This window comes from Alternaria arborescens, assembly GCF_004154835.1.
Source record: "Alternaria arborescens strain FERA 675 chromosome Unknown contig_38, whole genome shotgun sequence".
Lineage (NCBI taxonomy): Eukaryota > Fungi > Ascomycota > Dothideomycetes > Pleosporales > Pleosporaceae > Alternaria > Alternaria arborescens.
This window is the reverse complement of record NW_021167893.1, coordinates 1-12,758: the sequence shown is the minus strand read 5'-3', so window position 1 is coordinate 12,758 and position 12,758 is coordinate 1. Positions and strand designations below refer to the sequence as shown.

The 12,758-nt window shown below is 50.3% G+C and overlaps 6 protein-coding genes across 8 annotated transcripts; 3 read left to right on the top strand and 3 right to left on the bottom strand.

The window, feature by feature from the left end:
* Positions 1–224: 224 nt before the first annotated feature.
* AA0111_g10650 (hypothetical protein) lies at positions 225–470 on the bottom strand (the record flags this gene model as incomplete). Its single annotated transcript, XM_028644427.1, has 1 exon — positions 225–470. One exon carries the CDS (start codon positions 468–470, stop codon positions 225–227), a length of 246 nt encoding a protein of 81 aa, XP_028501732.1.
* A 2,372-nt stretch (positions 471–2,842) lies between these two features.
* AA0111_g10649 (putative aldehyde dehydrogenase-like protein) lies at positions 2,843–4,385 on the bottom strand (the record flags this gene model as incomplete). The annotated part of the gene is made up of 2 exons (XM_028644425.1): positions 2,843–4,011; positions 4,058–4,385. 2 exons carry the CDS (start codon positions 4,383–4,385, stop codon positions 2,843–2,845), a joined length of 1,497 nt encoding a protein of 498 aa, XP_028501724.1.
* A 1,879-nt stretch (positions 4,386–6,264) lies between these two features.
* AA0111_g10648 (hypothetical protein) lies at positions 6,265–7,002 on the bottom strand (the record flags this gene model as incomplete). The annotated part of the gene is made up of 2 exons (XM_028644424.1): positions 6,265–6,619; positions 6,668–7,002. The coding sequence occupies 2 exons, from the start codon at positions 7,000–7,002 to the stop codon at positions 6,265–6,267; spliced, it is 690 nt and encodes a 229-aa protein (XP_028501723.1).
* Positions 7,003–7,293: 291 nt separating this feature from the next.
* AA0111_g10647 (Autophagy protein 5) lies at positions 7,294–8,359 on the top strand (the record flags this gene model as incomplete). The annotated part of the gene is made up of 3 exons (XM_028644423.1): positions 7,294–7,413; positions 7,482–8,118; positions 8,166–8,359. 3 exons carry the CDS (start codon positions 7,294–7,296, stop codon positions 8,357–8,359), a joined length of 951 nt encoding a protein of 316 aa, XP_028501721.1.
* A 1,652-nt stretch (positions 8,360–10,011) lies between these two features.
* Positions 10,012–10,272, top strand: AA0111_g10646 (hypothetical protein; the record flags this gene model as incomplete). Of its 3 annotated transcripts, none has more annotated exons than XM_028644421.1 (2): positions 10,012–10,176; positions 10,231–10,272. In XM_028644421.1, 2 exons carry the CDS (start codon positions 10,012–10,014, stop codon positions 10,270–10,272), a joined length of 207 nt encoding a protein of 68 aa, XP_028501719.1. The 3 variants fall into 3 exon arrangements, with proteins under 3 accessions (XP_028501719.1, XP_028501718.1, XP_028501720.1); XM_028644420.1 differs by having other exon boundaries at positions 10,233–10,259; XM_028644422.1 differs by having other exon boundaries at positions 10,012–10,272.
* Positions 10,273–11,559: 1,287 nt separating this feature from the next.
* Positions 11,560–12,693, top strand: AA0111_g10645 (hypothetical protein; the record flags this gene model as incomplete). The annotated part of the gene is made up of 1 exon (XM_028644419.1): positions 11,560–12,693. One exon carries the CDS (start codon positions 11,560–11,562, stop codon positions 12,691–12,693), a length of 1,134 nt encoding a protein of 377 aa, XP_028501743.1.
* Positions 12,694–12,758: the final 65 nt, after the last annotated feature.

Below are 12,758 nucleotides of genomic sequence, written 5' to 3'. Positions count from 1 at the left end.
GTGATCACAAGACAAGCCGCGTCTGCAAGACGACGGTTCTCATCACAACCGTGGCAATGACAGCTGTCAAAAGACAGGGCCCTTTATGCAGCCAGGTCGTAAGAGGCAAGAGACGGGCTGCGGTTGCATTGGGCCGACCGACGGTTTTTCTTGCAAGTGGAGCTTCGCGCGGAAGGATCCTCCCTCACGACGTATTGTCTATACCTGAGGTTCGATGTAACCTTCTACGGTTTACACCACACTTCGCCTACAAGCGCGATGCATCGCTTGCAACTCATAATGGCAAATTCCACCGCAATCAAGTGCAGCAGGGGTGGACAAAATATCTTATGAACTGGGATATGTAGCGAATCGGAAGTCCCGGCAGCAAAACATTTCGTTGGAGTTGGCATACTGTACACTGGCAGCATCTTCGGCAGTTGGACCTGGAAATTCGCGAGTAATGCTATCAAGAACGTTGCGGTTAGCATACCGACGACAATATTGCTGCACTAAATTGCATTCAATATTAGACGCAGCTGATTGGCTACTTTGTACTATGGTCCAGGAACGCACCAGATACAGCAGTCAGGCTGGAGATAAAACTTGGCTCCGGCCACCATACCGCTTCAATACACATCCATCCCGTGCATACCGGCTCTGAAACCTCATCTTCAGCCGCTATCGCCGCAACTGTGCCACACAGGAGATGCGCGGACGGACGACCGCGCAGTCACCAAGGGCATCGCAATCAAATCGCGGTAGAACAATCCAGCCAAGATTTCAATACTGATATAGAAGCCTTGCACGCGATTACATGTGGCAACGCTCACGGCATGACGCAAGGGGCCTGCTTCATGGAGTACATGCTGCGATGTTAAATTTACCGATGGTGTGCAGATGGTATGCTGTAGCGTGCGCCGAATCTGCGGTTGCAACGCCCTCCTCCGATCGGAGAGCAAACTTGGTAAGGGCTTTCAATGTTGTGACTGGCTGGACTCCAACGCCGATGTATATGCAGGTTTTCCAAGGTTGTATCACGCTGCAAGAGCGATGACGCCCCTGCGTTCCCTTTTGTGGTGTCGATACCCTGCGTGTTCACACCGTCTCCCTTGCATGGGCCTCTTGCTTCACTCCGAGAGGTGCGGGTCAGGATCCCACAGTCGTAAGTACACAGAAAAGGCCAAGTTCGTATCGTGTTCGGGGGGCTAAGAAAGTTTAGAGATCGATCATCGAGATCTCGTCCGAGTGCGCAATCCCCCTCTTTTTACCCACGCTAAATGCCCCGGCCCGCATGAACAACCAGCAAACGACTACGACAACTACCCACAATCCACGCGTCGTCGCGATCTAGATCAAAGGATGCCTTATCCTGAGATGTCAGATCTGCCCGTGAACATACGATGCGGAAACTCACATGCATGCGTTCCTTGTCTACACTCACACCCCTGATGTTTTCTTTTTCTTCCCGCAAGCCACCTTCCAAGCTTAGCACAATTTATCATTGTCATCGGAAAAAGCACATGCAAGAAGTCTGTTCTCGTGCCATCGGACATTATGCCGAGCATTGAGCCTTCTAGATAACATAAACATTTCCATTAACTAAAGACAAGGATGTGTGTCCGCAGACCGAGACATCTGATGCGTGACAGATTTCGCTTATCGTACTCCGATCTATTGTTGCATTTCGTGAATAGATACTATATGCTTTCTTGGGAATTTTGTCCGTATGTGTGGGTATAGTTATGGGTGTGTGGGGTATAGGGCGTGACAAGAGAGGCAGGAGTAGCTGTCAAGTACAAGGCTGTTTTTGCATTGCCGGGTATCGTTCGGGCTCTGTTTTCAATTGCCGGTACCCTTTCTCCTTTCACATCAATCCGATTGTCTCCTGTTTCGTCCACTGTCGAGTTGAGTTGTGTCTAGAGTAGAAGCGAAAGTCCATTACAAATTGGGGAAATAGGTGCGAATCCATCACAAGGTGCCGGTTTAGTAACGCCGAGCGGGTAAATGTAACAGGTGAGCAGAATTGTCGACAGCCACCACCACATCTGAATTACTTTCATGGCCGCATCTGTGTCCAACCTCTCGAAGGATTGGGCAGAATTGGAGATAGCAACCTTGGAAGTAAGCCGGTAGCGTGGAACTGGAAATGATTCCCGGTTAATTCGCAAGGATGGAAAACGTCACGAATGGCGTCAAGATGGAAGACCCATGCACATGTACTTGGAAAATTAGTAGACGGTTGGAAGCGAGAGAAAGTAGTGCATCTTAGTACGACTCGTACGAATGGAATGAAGGGGTGATGGGGGGCGTGGTCGTGGCGTAGCGGCTAACCCGTTAGACGCCTTACTGTGGAAGTGCATTAGCATAAACGAAAGTCAATATGTAAAAGATGCACATTATTTTTTGTTTTGTTTTATTTTTTGCGCTCCCAAAACCTTGGATTGCGGGGTGTCTGTGTAAGACCGACAGTTTCTTTTCGCCCAAGACTTTTACTCGTGGTCATGACGTCGCTGTCGGAAATGGTCTGTCAAAAACGGTGACACGCGACTATGTGAAGGCGTTGAAACATGTAAATTACCATCCTCCTATCAGAAATCGGTTCAACTATGCATATTGTCTTATTCTGGCAGCTTGCTGCTCATGCCCGTGGTCCCACCGTTATCTTTCGCCTTCTAGGACACATCTGAATCTCCATCCTAAGGATGTCTTTAGTCATAAGTAGTATTGATGCAGTAGGTCGAGCTTGATGAGCAGGATACAGCGGATATAAAAACACACACACACACACACACACACACATAGAGCAGAGTCTATTGATATCTTCGACCACGATCATCGGTTTCACCTCCCCCTAATAGGTTTACAGCTTGTTGCCCATGTTAATATGTACTGCCTTCACCTGTGAGTAAGCCTCCAGTCCTGCCTCCCCAAGCTCTCTTCCAATACCGCTTTGTTTCACGCCACCAAAAGGTATCCTGTAGTCGCAATCTTGACTGCTGTTTACCCATACCATGCCCGATTCAATCTCCGCAGCCACCCTGTGAGCTCTTTCGAGATCCTTTGTGAAGATAGCACTACCAAGACCGAAAATTGAGTCGTTGGCCATGTTCACCGCCTCCTCTTCTCTTGAGAAAGTGGCAATCACTACGAAGGGGCCGAAGATTTCCTCTCGGTAGATGCGCATGTTGGGCGACACCTTTGTAAATACTGTCGGCTTGACATAGTAGCCGTTGCCTTCGCAAGCCTCTCCGCCTTCTATCAGCTCTGCACCTTCAGATTTACCGATGTCGACATACGATAGCACTCGCTCATATTGCTGCTTCGTGACTTGAGGGCCCTGGAAAGTGTTTTCGCTCCATTGATTACCAATGATGGAAACATTTTTAATCTGTTGACGGAATTGAGAGACAAATGTATCAAACACTGATTCCTGGACAAGTATTCGAGACGTGGCTGTGCATATCTGCCCTTGGTTCGACATGATACCCACGTGCGACCATCGTACCGCCTGGTCCATATCGGCATCTTCAAAGACGATCAACGGGGACTTGCCTCCAGTCTCTAGAGTAATGTTCTTCAGCCCTACTGCGGCCATCTTCATAATTTGGGTAGCTGTAGTCGTAGAGCCTGTGAAAGCGACTTTGTCGACCAGGGGATGCTGTACCAACGCTGCACCTGCTTCCCGTCCAAGCCCATTCAAGATGTTTACGACGCCAGGTGGGAACCCAGCCTGCTTGATAAGTTTGGCCAGAATGAGAATTGATAGTGGGGTCTGCTCTGCTGCTTTTAATACAACCGTATTACCGCACGCTAGCGCAGGTCCAAGTTTCCAGCAAGCCATGGATAAAGGGTAGTTCCAAGGGATGATTTGGGCGACGACACCGATGGGCTGGCGTAGGGTATATGCAAACTTTTGGGGGGTCGTACTGATGGTCTGTCCGGAAATCTTGTCTGCCCAACCAGCGTAGTAGCGAATGGTAGAAAACGCTTCAGGGAGGTCTTCGGTAAGGGCTACATTATAAGGCTTGCCTAACGACTATTAGTGTTTTCAACTCATGTATTCGGTGAGGCTCACCATTATCCCAAGCATCGATAGTGGCAAGAAGCGTTTTGTTCTCTTCCATCAAGTCTGCAAGCTTTGCCATGAGTCGCCCACGTTGAGTAACGCAAAGTTGCTTCCATTCCGGATTCTTCAGTGCTTTCTTCGCTGCTTGGACTGCACGATCAACGTCTTGCTCTGACGCAGCCTGTACTACAGCAATCTGCTTTTCCGTGGCGGGGTCGATTGATGCTATTGTGTTTGCTGGGTATGATGAATCCACGAATTCGTTGTCGATGAAGAGGCCCGTCGGCTGCTCCCACTCTTGACCATTCGGTGCTTTTAGCTTGATGGTTTGAGGCATGGTTACTGATTTCGATTTTATATCTGGTCTTCGCAGTCTTGTTTGGTTTACTGAGCGTCTTAAGTAGTGATGTTGACTCTGTACAAAGTGCGAGTATGGTCATATATCGCATGGTGGGGTTGGTCGAACCCACACTAGGTTATCACAGCAAGGTTAGTGGCTTTGAAGACTGGGGCTAGGAGTCTCCTGCCGAATCTAGTAATCTTCTCCCTCCGTTTCCGCTCGCAGGTTCCACGAGAGGGACAATGTAGACGCCTTCTCTCACTATAGGACTGGTGACAGAAGCCGATTTTCGATTGCATCGTGCGGGTCCGCAACAGCCTTAGAAGCGCGAATACAATATCTAGGACCAGCGTGACGATTTTGAGCAAAAAGTGGATTGACACAGTATAACACAGCCTTTGCTATGTTTTCTTTTTTTTAAAGTGCTCGTGATAAAGAGGGGATGATATAGTACCGTCCAGTGCCGTCGCCCGGGGCGCGCTCGGCAGGTGTCAGGCGCTAGGCGTCAACCTCATTACCAACACTTGATCATACCCTAACATCCGTCACCAGGATAGCATAACTCCTCGTCAGACCACCATACCCCAATCGTGGTACTATGTAACTTGACTACCCACTGTATACGCTTACAGATGGCCCTCCGTGCTTGTTTCATTTTTGCCCTCCGCCTCGCGGCCGTCTACCTATGTGGGTCGACTTCAACGCTGGAAAGATCGAGCGCTTGGATACAGCAAATCGTATAGGACCTTTGTTTGTGCTTTCACTGTTCAATCGAAGATGTTCAGAATGCAAAAGGACAGGAGGTGCAGGATTAAAGGTAGGCCTGTCAACAAGTATACTTACATTGTACCCAGGAAGAACTACTATAGCATAGCGCAGTAGACGATACACGAGATGCTGTCAATAAAGAACTCACCCAATGATGGAAACGAATCCAGAATCAAGAGGTATGGAACAATTCTAAGACTGACAAATACAAACACACACACACACACACACACACACACACACACACAAAAAAAAAGGATACCCATCGTAGACTTGTGCGCCCGCTCACTGCAAATACACAAAGCATGAGAGAGTCTAGCTACTCGTAGCTACAAACTCCTTCCAACTCACGCACTGGGAACATATCCAAATGTCCGCCTCATTTTTCGTACTCTAGTAGGATCAGCTCTGACTCTGACGCATTTCGACTAATATCGCCCTTCTTCAACATCAGTTTGGTGAGCTATCCGTCTCGAAGGTAGATATAAGAAGATATTGAAATTTACAAGAGGTTAAATAGTCTCTCATTCGACACCCATGAATGCAATATGACTAACTCCGTCACAGACAAAGCGATCATCTGCATCGTAACGTAAAGATTGGCTTATCTGGCTTGTTCGCATCAGTTCACTTCTCTTATGGTACCCGAGGAGATGGCAGATGCGACGGCTTCATGGATCGAGCCTAACATAAATTCTTAGCATGTTGTCTTTGAAAGACATCAGTCATATTTATCTCATTTAGACCCCCTCAGAAAACCTGAGCAGTACCGACAAGCGCCCTTGATGCTTTTCATGTCGTTTTACAAGCTTTTTTGGGGCTACTCTTTGACGAGGGTATAAGCTAAATACGGGGTGTCGGCATCCTGTTTTGTAAGAGCTGCGATAGACGACGTGTACAAACATAGTTGTCTTCTTCAACCCTAACCCCATCGGTTCTTTCATTACTCTGCTACGATCAGAGCCTGTCCGGGCGTAGGCGTTCACGGGTAGCAATTCTAGCTACGAAACTCTAGAGGATGGTGGACCACGGCGTCTATATACTCCAGGCGTATTTGTTGACGTAACATTATTGTGTCGGGATTCTGGCTTGAGTCATACAATGACATTCATTGTTCCCGTACTAAAGTCGCAACACAGCTCTTCAGCAGTCCCATCAATCGCATCTGTATGTTCCGCCCCGCGGGTGTATCCGCATGTTTACCAGCACCCCAACCGAACGGTAGCACCAGCCTTCTTCTACTCTGCTTGTCCAGCACGACCAGTGCATCTAATGGGAATTTACCTCCACCGAGAGGATGTAGAAGGCCTAGGCGGACGAAGTGGTTGTTCGAAGGGGTTGCAGCTTGTATGACGGGGAGCGAAAAGGGCGCGGAAGAGGATAGTCTGTGTATCGAGGGGTCGTGGCAGAGTACGAGGGCCTGGAGCGAGGGAGAGAGAGCGTAGAGGTCAGGGAGTGCGGAGCTGTTGCAAGTCAGTAAGAATAGTGCGGATGGAATGAATCGGATTTACCATAGCAGCTCGTAGTGTATTTGAACGTTTCCTTGGACGCACAAAACTATTATTGATTCTTGCTTTGAGTATCTTGCCCAATTGTTATGCGCCTCTAGCTTGCTGCTTGGTAGAGTCGCGAGCGTGTTGCTAGCAAGTATTGCGTCGACATCCACACTCCAAGCCTCTTCCGGACTGATCATGTCTAGTTCTTCCAGTTCACATTGTGTCTTGGACCTCTTCAGGGCATCGCCCAATGCTGGCAGAGTGGGCGACGGCTCTCTGCGGTGCTGCACCTCGTCCTCGTCCTCGTCAATGGTCAGGCGCGAACGTTTGCGGCTGAGTGCCACGCTCATGGTCCAGCTGTTGTGCGTAAGTAGATGGCTCATCTACGGTATCACATGATACGTGCGTTGTGGATGAAGGAGGCACGACCAGCGCACATGTTCCTACAGTAGTTTGACGAGTTCGCGGTTGTCGCAGAGACGCACGAGCAAAACGTTGGTGGTTCCTGCACGCCAGGCCCAAGCTTCCTGCATACCCCGCCTTGCCTTGCCTTGCCTTGCCTGCCTACCCCACTATCGATCAGCTGCGCCTAGGCTACCAGAACGGCGGTTGGCGACCTGCGTCTTGGATGCTTCGCTTCCATGGCCTCAAGAGACGTCACGAGTAGGCTGCGGCAGAGCACTTGGAATGGGAGTATTCCGCTCGAGATACGGTTGCACAAGGGCGACTGTAGAACGTACGATGAGTCGGATCCTTACTTAGTACGCGCAAACTCAATACTCGCATGGTCAAGGTACAGCTTGATCAAGTAGGAGCTGACCAGAGGTAGATACAATTTCCACGAATATCCTATCTTGGCTTACTCATACACAAACTACATGCCTTCTTCTCACGCAGCCTCATCTACCCGGACGTCTCACCCAAAGACGCATGGCTATCCTACGAAGACGTGCCGCTCAAATGGCATTACCCCTTGGGTCTCCTCTATGACCTCTACTCGGGCGCTGAGCCAGCGTATCCTTCAGACACAGATACAGAAGCTGTGCAAGCTCACAAGGTTGAGAATACAGAGGAAGACGGCCAACATTTACCCTGGCGTCTCACACTGCATTTCTCTGGCTTCCCTTCCGAGCAGCTTGTTCAACTCGATAATGACGATAGGCACATGCATGATCTATTCATTCATAGCGTGAAGGAGGCGGATTACCTGAGAACAGGAACGGGCAAGACAGTCATGTTCTTGAGCAAAGAGGACAGCACACAGCTCTGGAACGGAGTGAAGAAGCACGACTTTGCGCTGTACAATCCCATCAACCAGAAGTTGCTGAATCCGCAAGGGGTCAATCTGAGACATCTGCCGGTCAGGCTGTATCTCCCGCATGCGTCGTCAGAAGGGGTGCAAGAGGAAACGGCGCCAGGGAGTTTGAGAATTGTGCAGAGGCTGGTCACGCCGAACCTGTCGTCTAGTAAGTGTAATTGCGGTGTAGGTCTGGATGCAGCTGACAACAAACAGGGCAACCACAGACCATCGGGACCGCCTTGAACCAGATATTGCCGACACTATTTCCGAGCAGACGAAGTCCGCTACTGGCACAGGCAGTGCTGCACGGTGCCGTCTTACCGCTGAGCGCGAGTGTGGAGGAGTTGGTTCGGGCGACAGCATATCTTGATGGCTGGCTGCACATAGCTGTTGTTATGATGGCGTGAATAAGTATTTTATGCCCAGACAAGTCTGTCACATGGCGACCGAGTCATGAGCAACACTATACGACCATGGTTGATAACGACGATATTGGCTGTTTGGGAGACGTCATTATAGCGGACACGGAAACACGCCCCAGATGCTAGCCCCCAGCTCTCTCGCGACACTTGCTACGGCTGGTGATGTGTGCGTGACATGGTGATGCTCCTCAGCGTTTCAAAGCGCCTCCTGTGTACCATGCTTCGCCAAGATGCGGGGGCACAGGCACAACAGAAGCTTAGTGATGATCCCGGCAGCTCGTACCAAGGCCACCCCACGCGTCTCCGTTGTGCGCAGGCGCTATCGGCGTAGCGCGTCGCCCTGTTGACGGCAAAGCGAGCGTCTGGAAATGAGGCATTATTGACATGCGTTGTTTTTGTCTCCGGTGCGCTAGGCGTGCTTTTGCCTGCCAGCCCACGGTTCGACTTGTGTCAAACGGCCAAGGCGCTCGGTCGGAGCGTGGGCTCGCTGCGTCTCCATCAGTCACTGCAGATAAGCAATAGGCGATGACATCGTTGCTGCTTCTGCGGCACAAGAACGGTTAATAGGTGGCAGGGGTCGAGGTCGAGTGGAGCCGACGAGTAGCGTCAGCGGCGGCTTGCAGCAACCAGACGCAACTGTGGAGGCGCGAGAGGAGAGTCCATGGGGAGTCGCTGGCGTCGAGAGCACCACGAGAAGGACCGGTGAAAGCTGCGCAGAGGCTTTCTTATCGTCCCAACAAGGGAAACAAGTTGCAAAATAGCGAGCTAACACGTGCAAACACTCGACCGCTGCCGAATATGAGGCTGGCGATCGTCGGCTCATCTACGACGAAATGATGGCATGTCGCGCCATTGGCTGCATTGAGTAGCTCCCTCCTAGCTCCCTCAACCCTCGCGTTGCTAGGTCCCAGCCATTCATCTACTCTTCACGCTGCTCTTCGCCCCGAATCTCCAGCATCCCCCAAAGCCCACCACCAACTGCCCACCGCAACGCGCATTCGCGATTCACTGTAAGTTCACTAATTCCATGACCGCTCCCATCCCCGGCCGAAGCGCGCGCACCTACCCTTGCAAGCTTGGAGGCTCCCGGCCAACCCGCTAGGACCCGGGGCCAAACAAAATGCCTCATCAACTGCAGAAATTTTCGGCGAGCCGGCGCATTTAAAAGCGGACTATCAGCCTCTTGTTATTAAGACTTTTGATTTCACTCTTTGATGCTGCATCGCTGTCGACCTGCGCCATTCAATTAACATCGCCGAGTCCCTCTGCAGTCGCGACCGTTCCGTGGGTTTGATCCGATCGCGCTGACAAGCTTCCGTCACCATCAACAGCTGCCAACCAAAGCTTCAACCAGCTCGACAATTCAAACGAGGTCCGATTCAATTCGTAAATGTAAGCTTAATGCCGCTTTCTTCTGGAGCTGTCCACAAGCGTGCGCGCCGCGTTATCGCATCTACGCCATCGGGACGAGTCTCGCGACAAGCCTTGGCCGAAGATCCTTTTACTCGATAGCTCTCTTGGACTGAATCGCGTTCGCCCAATGCCTCTGGCCTGTGCTTCTCCAGCTCCAGGAATCTCTCCAGCTACCTAATCGAACATCCTCTCTAACATCTTCACCCCAGAAACCCACAAACACAATGGCCGCCATTTCTATGCCCATCGCCGCTCGCGCCGAGTACGCTCTCCACCAGCTGGCCAAGCGTGACAAGAACTGGGCTCAGCGTGAGCCCGGTGTCATCGTCGTCCTTGTCATTGTTTTCCTCGTCCTCGTCCTGGTCATTGCCATGTTCATCAACAAGAAGGTACGTCACAGCTTCACCAGCCACCTAACTTTACACATCTCTAACATTCATCACAGAGGCAAGCCGTCAAAGGCGTCGCATAAGATACCCCCTTGATTCGAGTTGGAGCGCAGCCGAGCAGTACGATATGAAGGAGGACAAGACATGACCCTCGATACGAAGTCATAAAGCTGTATGTTGGACGGGCACGAGCTTGTGTATAATGTGTTTCAATATTTGCGTATAGGATAACGCGGGCTTTCCTTGATGGGACTGCACTGTGGTGCGAACGCCTATATTCCTAGGCTTCGTAGTAATAATGAACAAGTCAAATACCCATTGAGCAGTTGTCGCGTCGAACATTTCATTTGAGGTCCACATAAGATTGCTGCAGCGCAAATGATGGCTTCTGAAAGCTGCATAATCGTAACATGCAGCTCTCTAACCGACTTACCTGAGATTGGTCAGTTCGACCCAATTTCTTCGTCGCTCTGGACTTCACTCTATCTTTGGGCGTCGCCTTTGCTGCCATCCAGGGCAGTCGTAAACAAATACGTTCTCACCGCCGTCGTTCCTTTTCTAGCTTGGCTCGCTAATTCGCCTGCAAACGCAAGTTCAGACTTGCTGCACGCTCTATGGCAGAACAGGCTAGCACAAACCGGTCCCAATCGCTTCCTTGCGAGACTTTGCAACTTTCTTCTTTCCATTTGTATTCGCTTGACACAACTCATCCTCATATGCTGATCCAAGACCAAGATCACTCGCGGAGTTAGTAGATAGGCGTCAGTTCATCAAATGTTAGAGTGATGCCATGTAGCGATGTAGATAGCGACCCCAGAGACTGTAGTGTGCTTAACCCGTCTGCTATGTTTGATGATACCTCGAGATCGAATCCTTCACATCATAGTGCGACGTTCTGGTTCGAGGAACCCCAGCAGTGGTTGAGAGCCTGATAGGGCATATGATTTTCGGCGAAACTATTGCCATGTCACATTGTATGCACCGGATAGGCCTTTGTCGTTGCGAGTTTTCTTGGATCAGAATATCTAACAAAGAGAGAGGAACAAATAGTTATACTGCTTGTTCCGTACAAACTGATTGTGCATGAGATGGAAGCTGACAGAATCCAACAAGTTTTGGTATTGTAGAGCGGAGACGCGATTACCCCGCAACCCCATGGAGCAACTGCGTGTTTGTGCATGGGCAGGCACCAATCCACAACCGTAGGCTGCTCTAGCCATAGGCAGCAACGGCAGCAACCTTGGGCGCCTCGAAACCACGGCGCAGATATATATATAGCAGTTAGTCATACTCTTACTACGAGAACCACAAAGTTCTCATCTCGAAACAATTCAGACTTCCTCTATTCTGTTACAACCCATCTTTCAACACACATCGACAAACATGCCGGTCACAATCACAGTCGCGGATCATAAATCCGAAAGCTACCATAACAGAAACGCCAAAATCGCCTCGAATGACGCACTGCTGGAAGGCACTAGTCTATCAGATTCCAAAAACTGCAAATGGATAATCCAGAGCTCCGTCTCCGAGGACGAGTTCAGCAAATCCCACATCGTCGAGTCGAACAATGGGTTCGTCCACGCAGCATTCACAGCATATAGCTGGCACCATCATCTTGTTATCCGCCCCGAAGATGTCTGGTTCGCCATACTATCGCAGCTGAATGTTTACATCAACGCCAACGCCGAAGCACTGCGCGACCACTTCGTCTCGCACCAAGGGCACAAAGAGCTCAGAGTCAAAGAGGTTGGTAACATCCACACCGTAGATTTTGGCATGCTCGCACGACGCATGACAGCGTTAATTCAGGAGAACGTCAAGGACCCTGATCTACGAGACTGGATCATGCCGGCGTTCAGCACAACTACGGTTACCGATCGCACGACAGCTGCAGTGCTCATGATGGGCAGCATGAAGGCGTATTTCAAGTATAAATGTCGTCTCAAGTGCGGAATTCCTACGGTCACTCTGTTAGGCGAACGCGCAGATTACGAAGATATTCTTAAGAGACTCGAAAAATTGCCAGAATTAGGCCCTGAAGCAAGTACATTTGCCGACCTCCTCCGCCCTGTTCTGCGCAACTTCATCGCAACTTTCGATCCAGAGCAGTCTGCTGTCTCGCACGATTTCTGGTCCAAAATTGCGCATCGTCTTGGTGGAGGTAGTGGGCCGTCATACCTGGGAGGCTGGTTGACAGCATTCTGCTTCTGGAACGACAAAGGAGAGTGTATGTATGATCAGAAAGGACCCCGGAATCCATGGGAAACCGATTCGGATAGGTTAGAATTGGATGGTGTATCTTACCATGAAGTTGATATCTCTGATATCCCCAATGGCTTTGCTTCCGTGCCAGTCTTGGTAGACGATAATGGAAAAGAGTACAAGACGAAGATGATTGCCGGATCGCTGGGTATCAAGGTCACAAGCAAAGACAGTTCACAGGCTGGAACAGAGGAGAAGCTGGATTCACTCCAGTCACTGAGTGGGTGGATGATGTATGAGATCAAAGAGTAAAGCGATAGAGGTCCGTTTTGTTGAGCAGTAGCTTCGACGACGAGAGCGTGCAGCTCTGGGATATA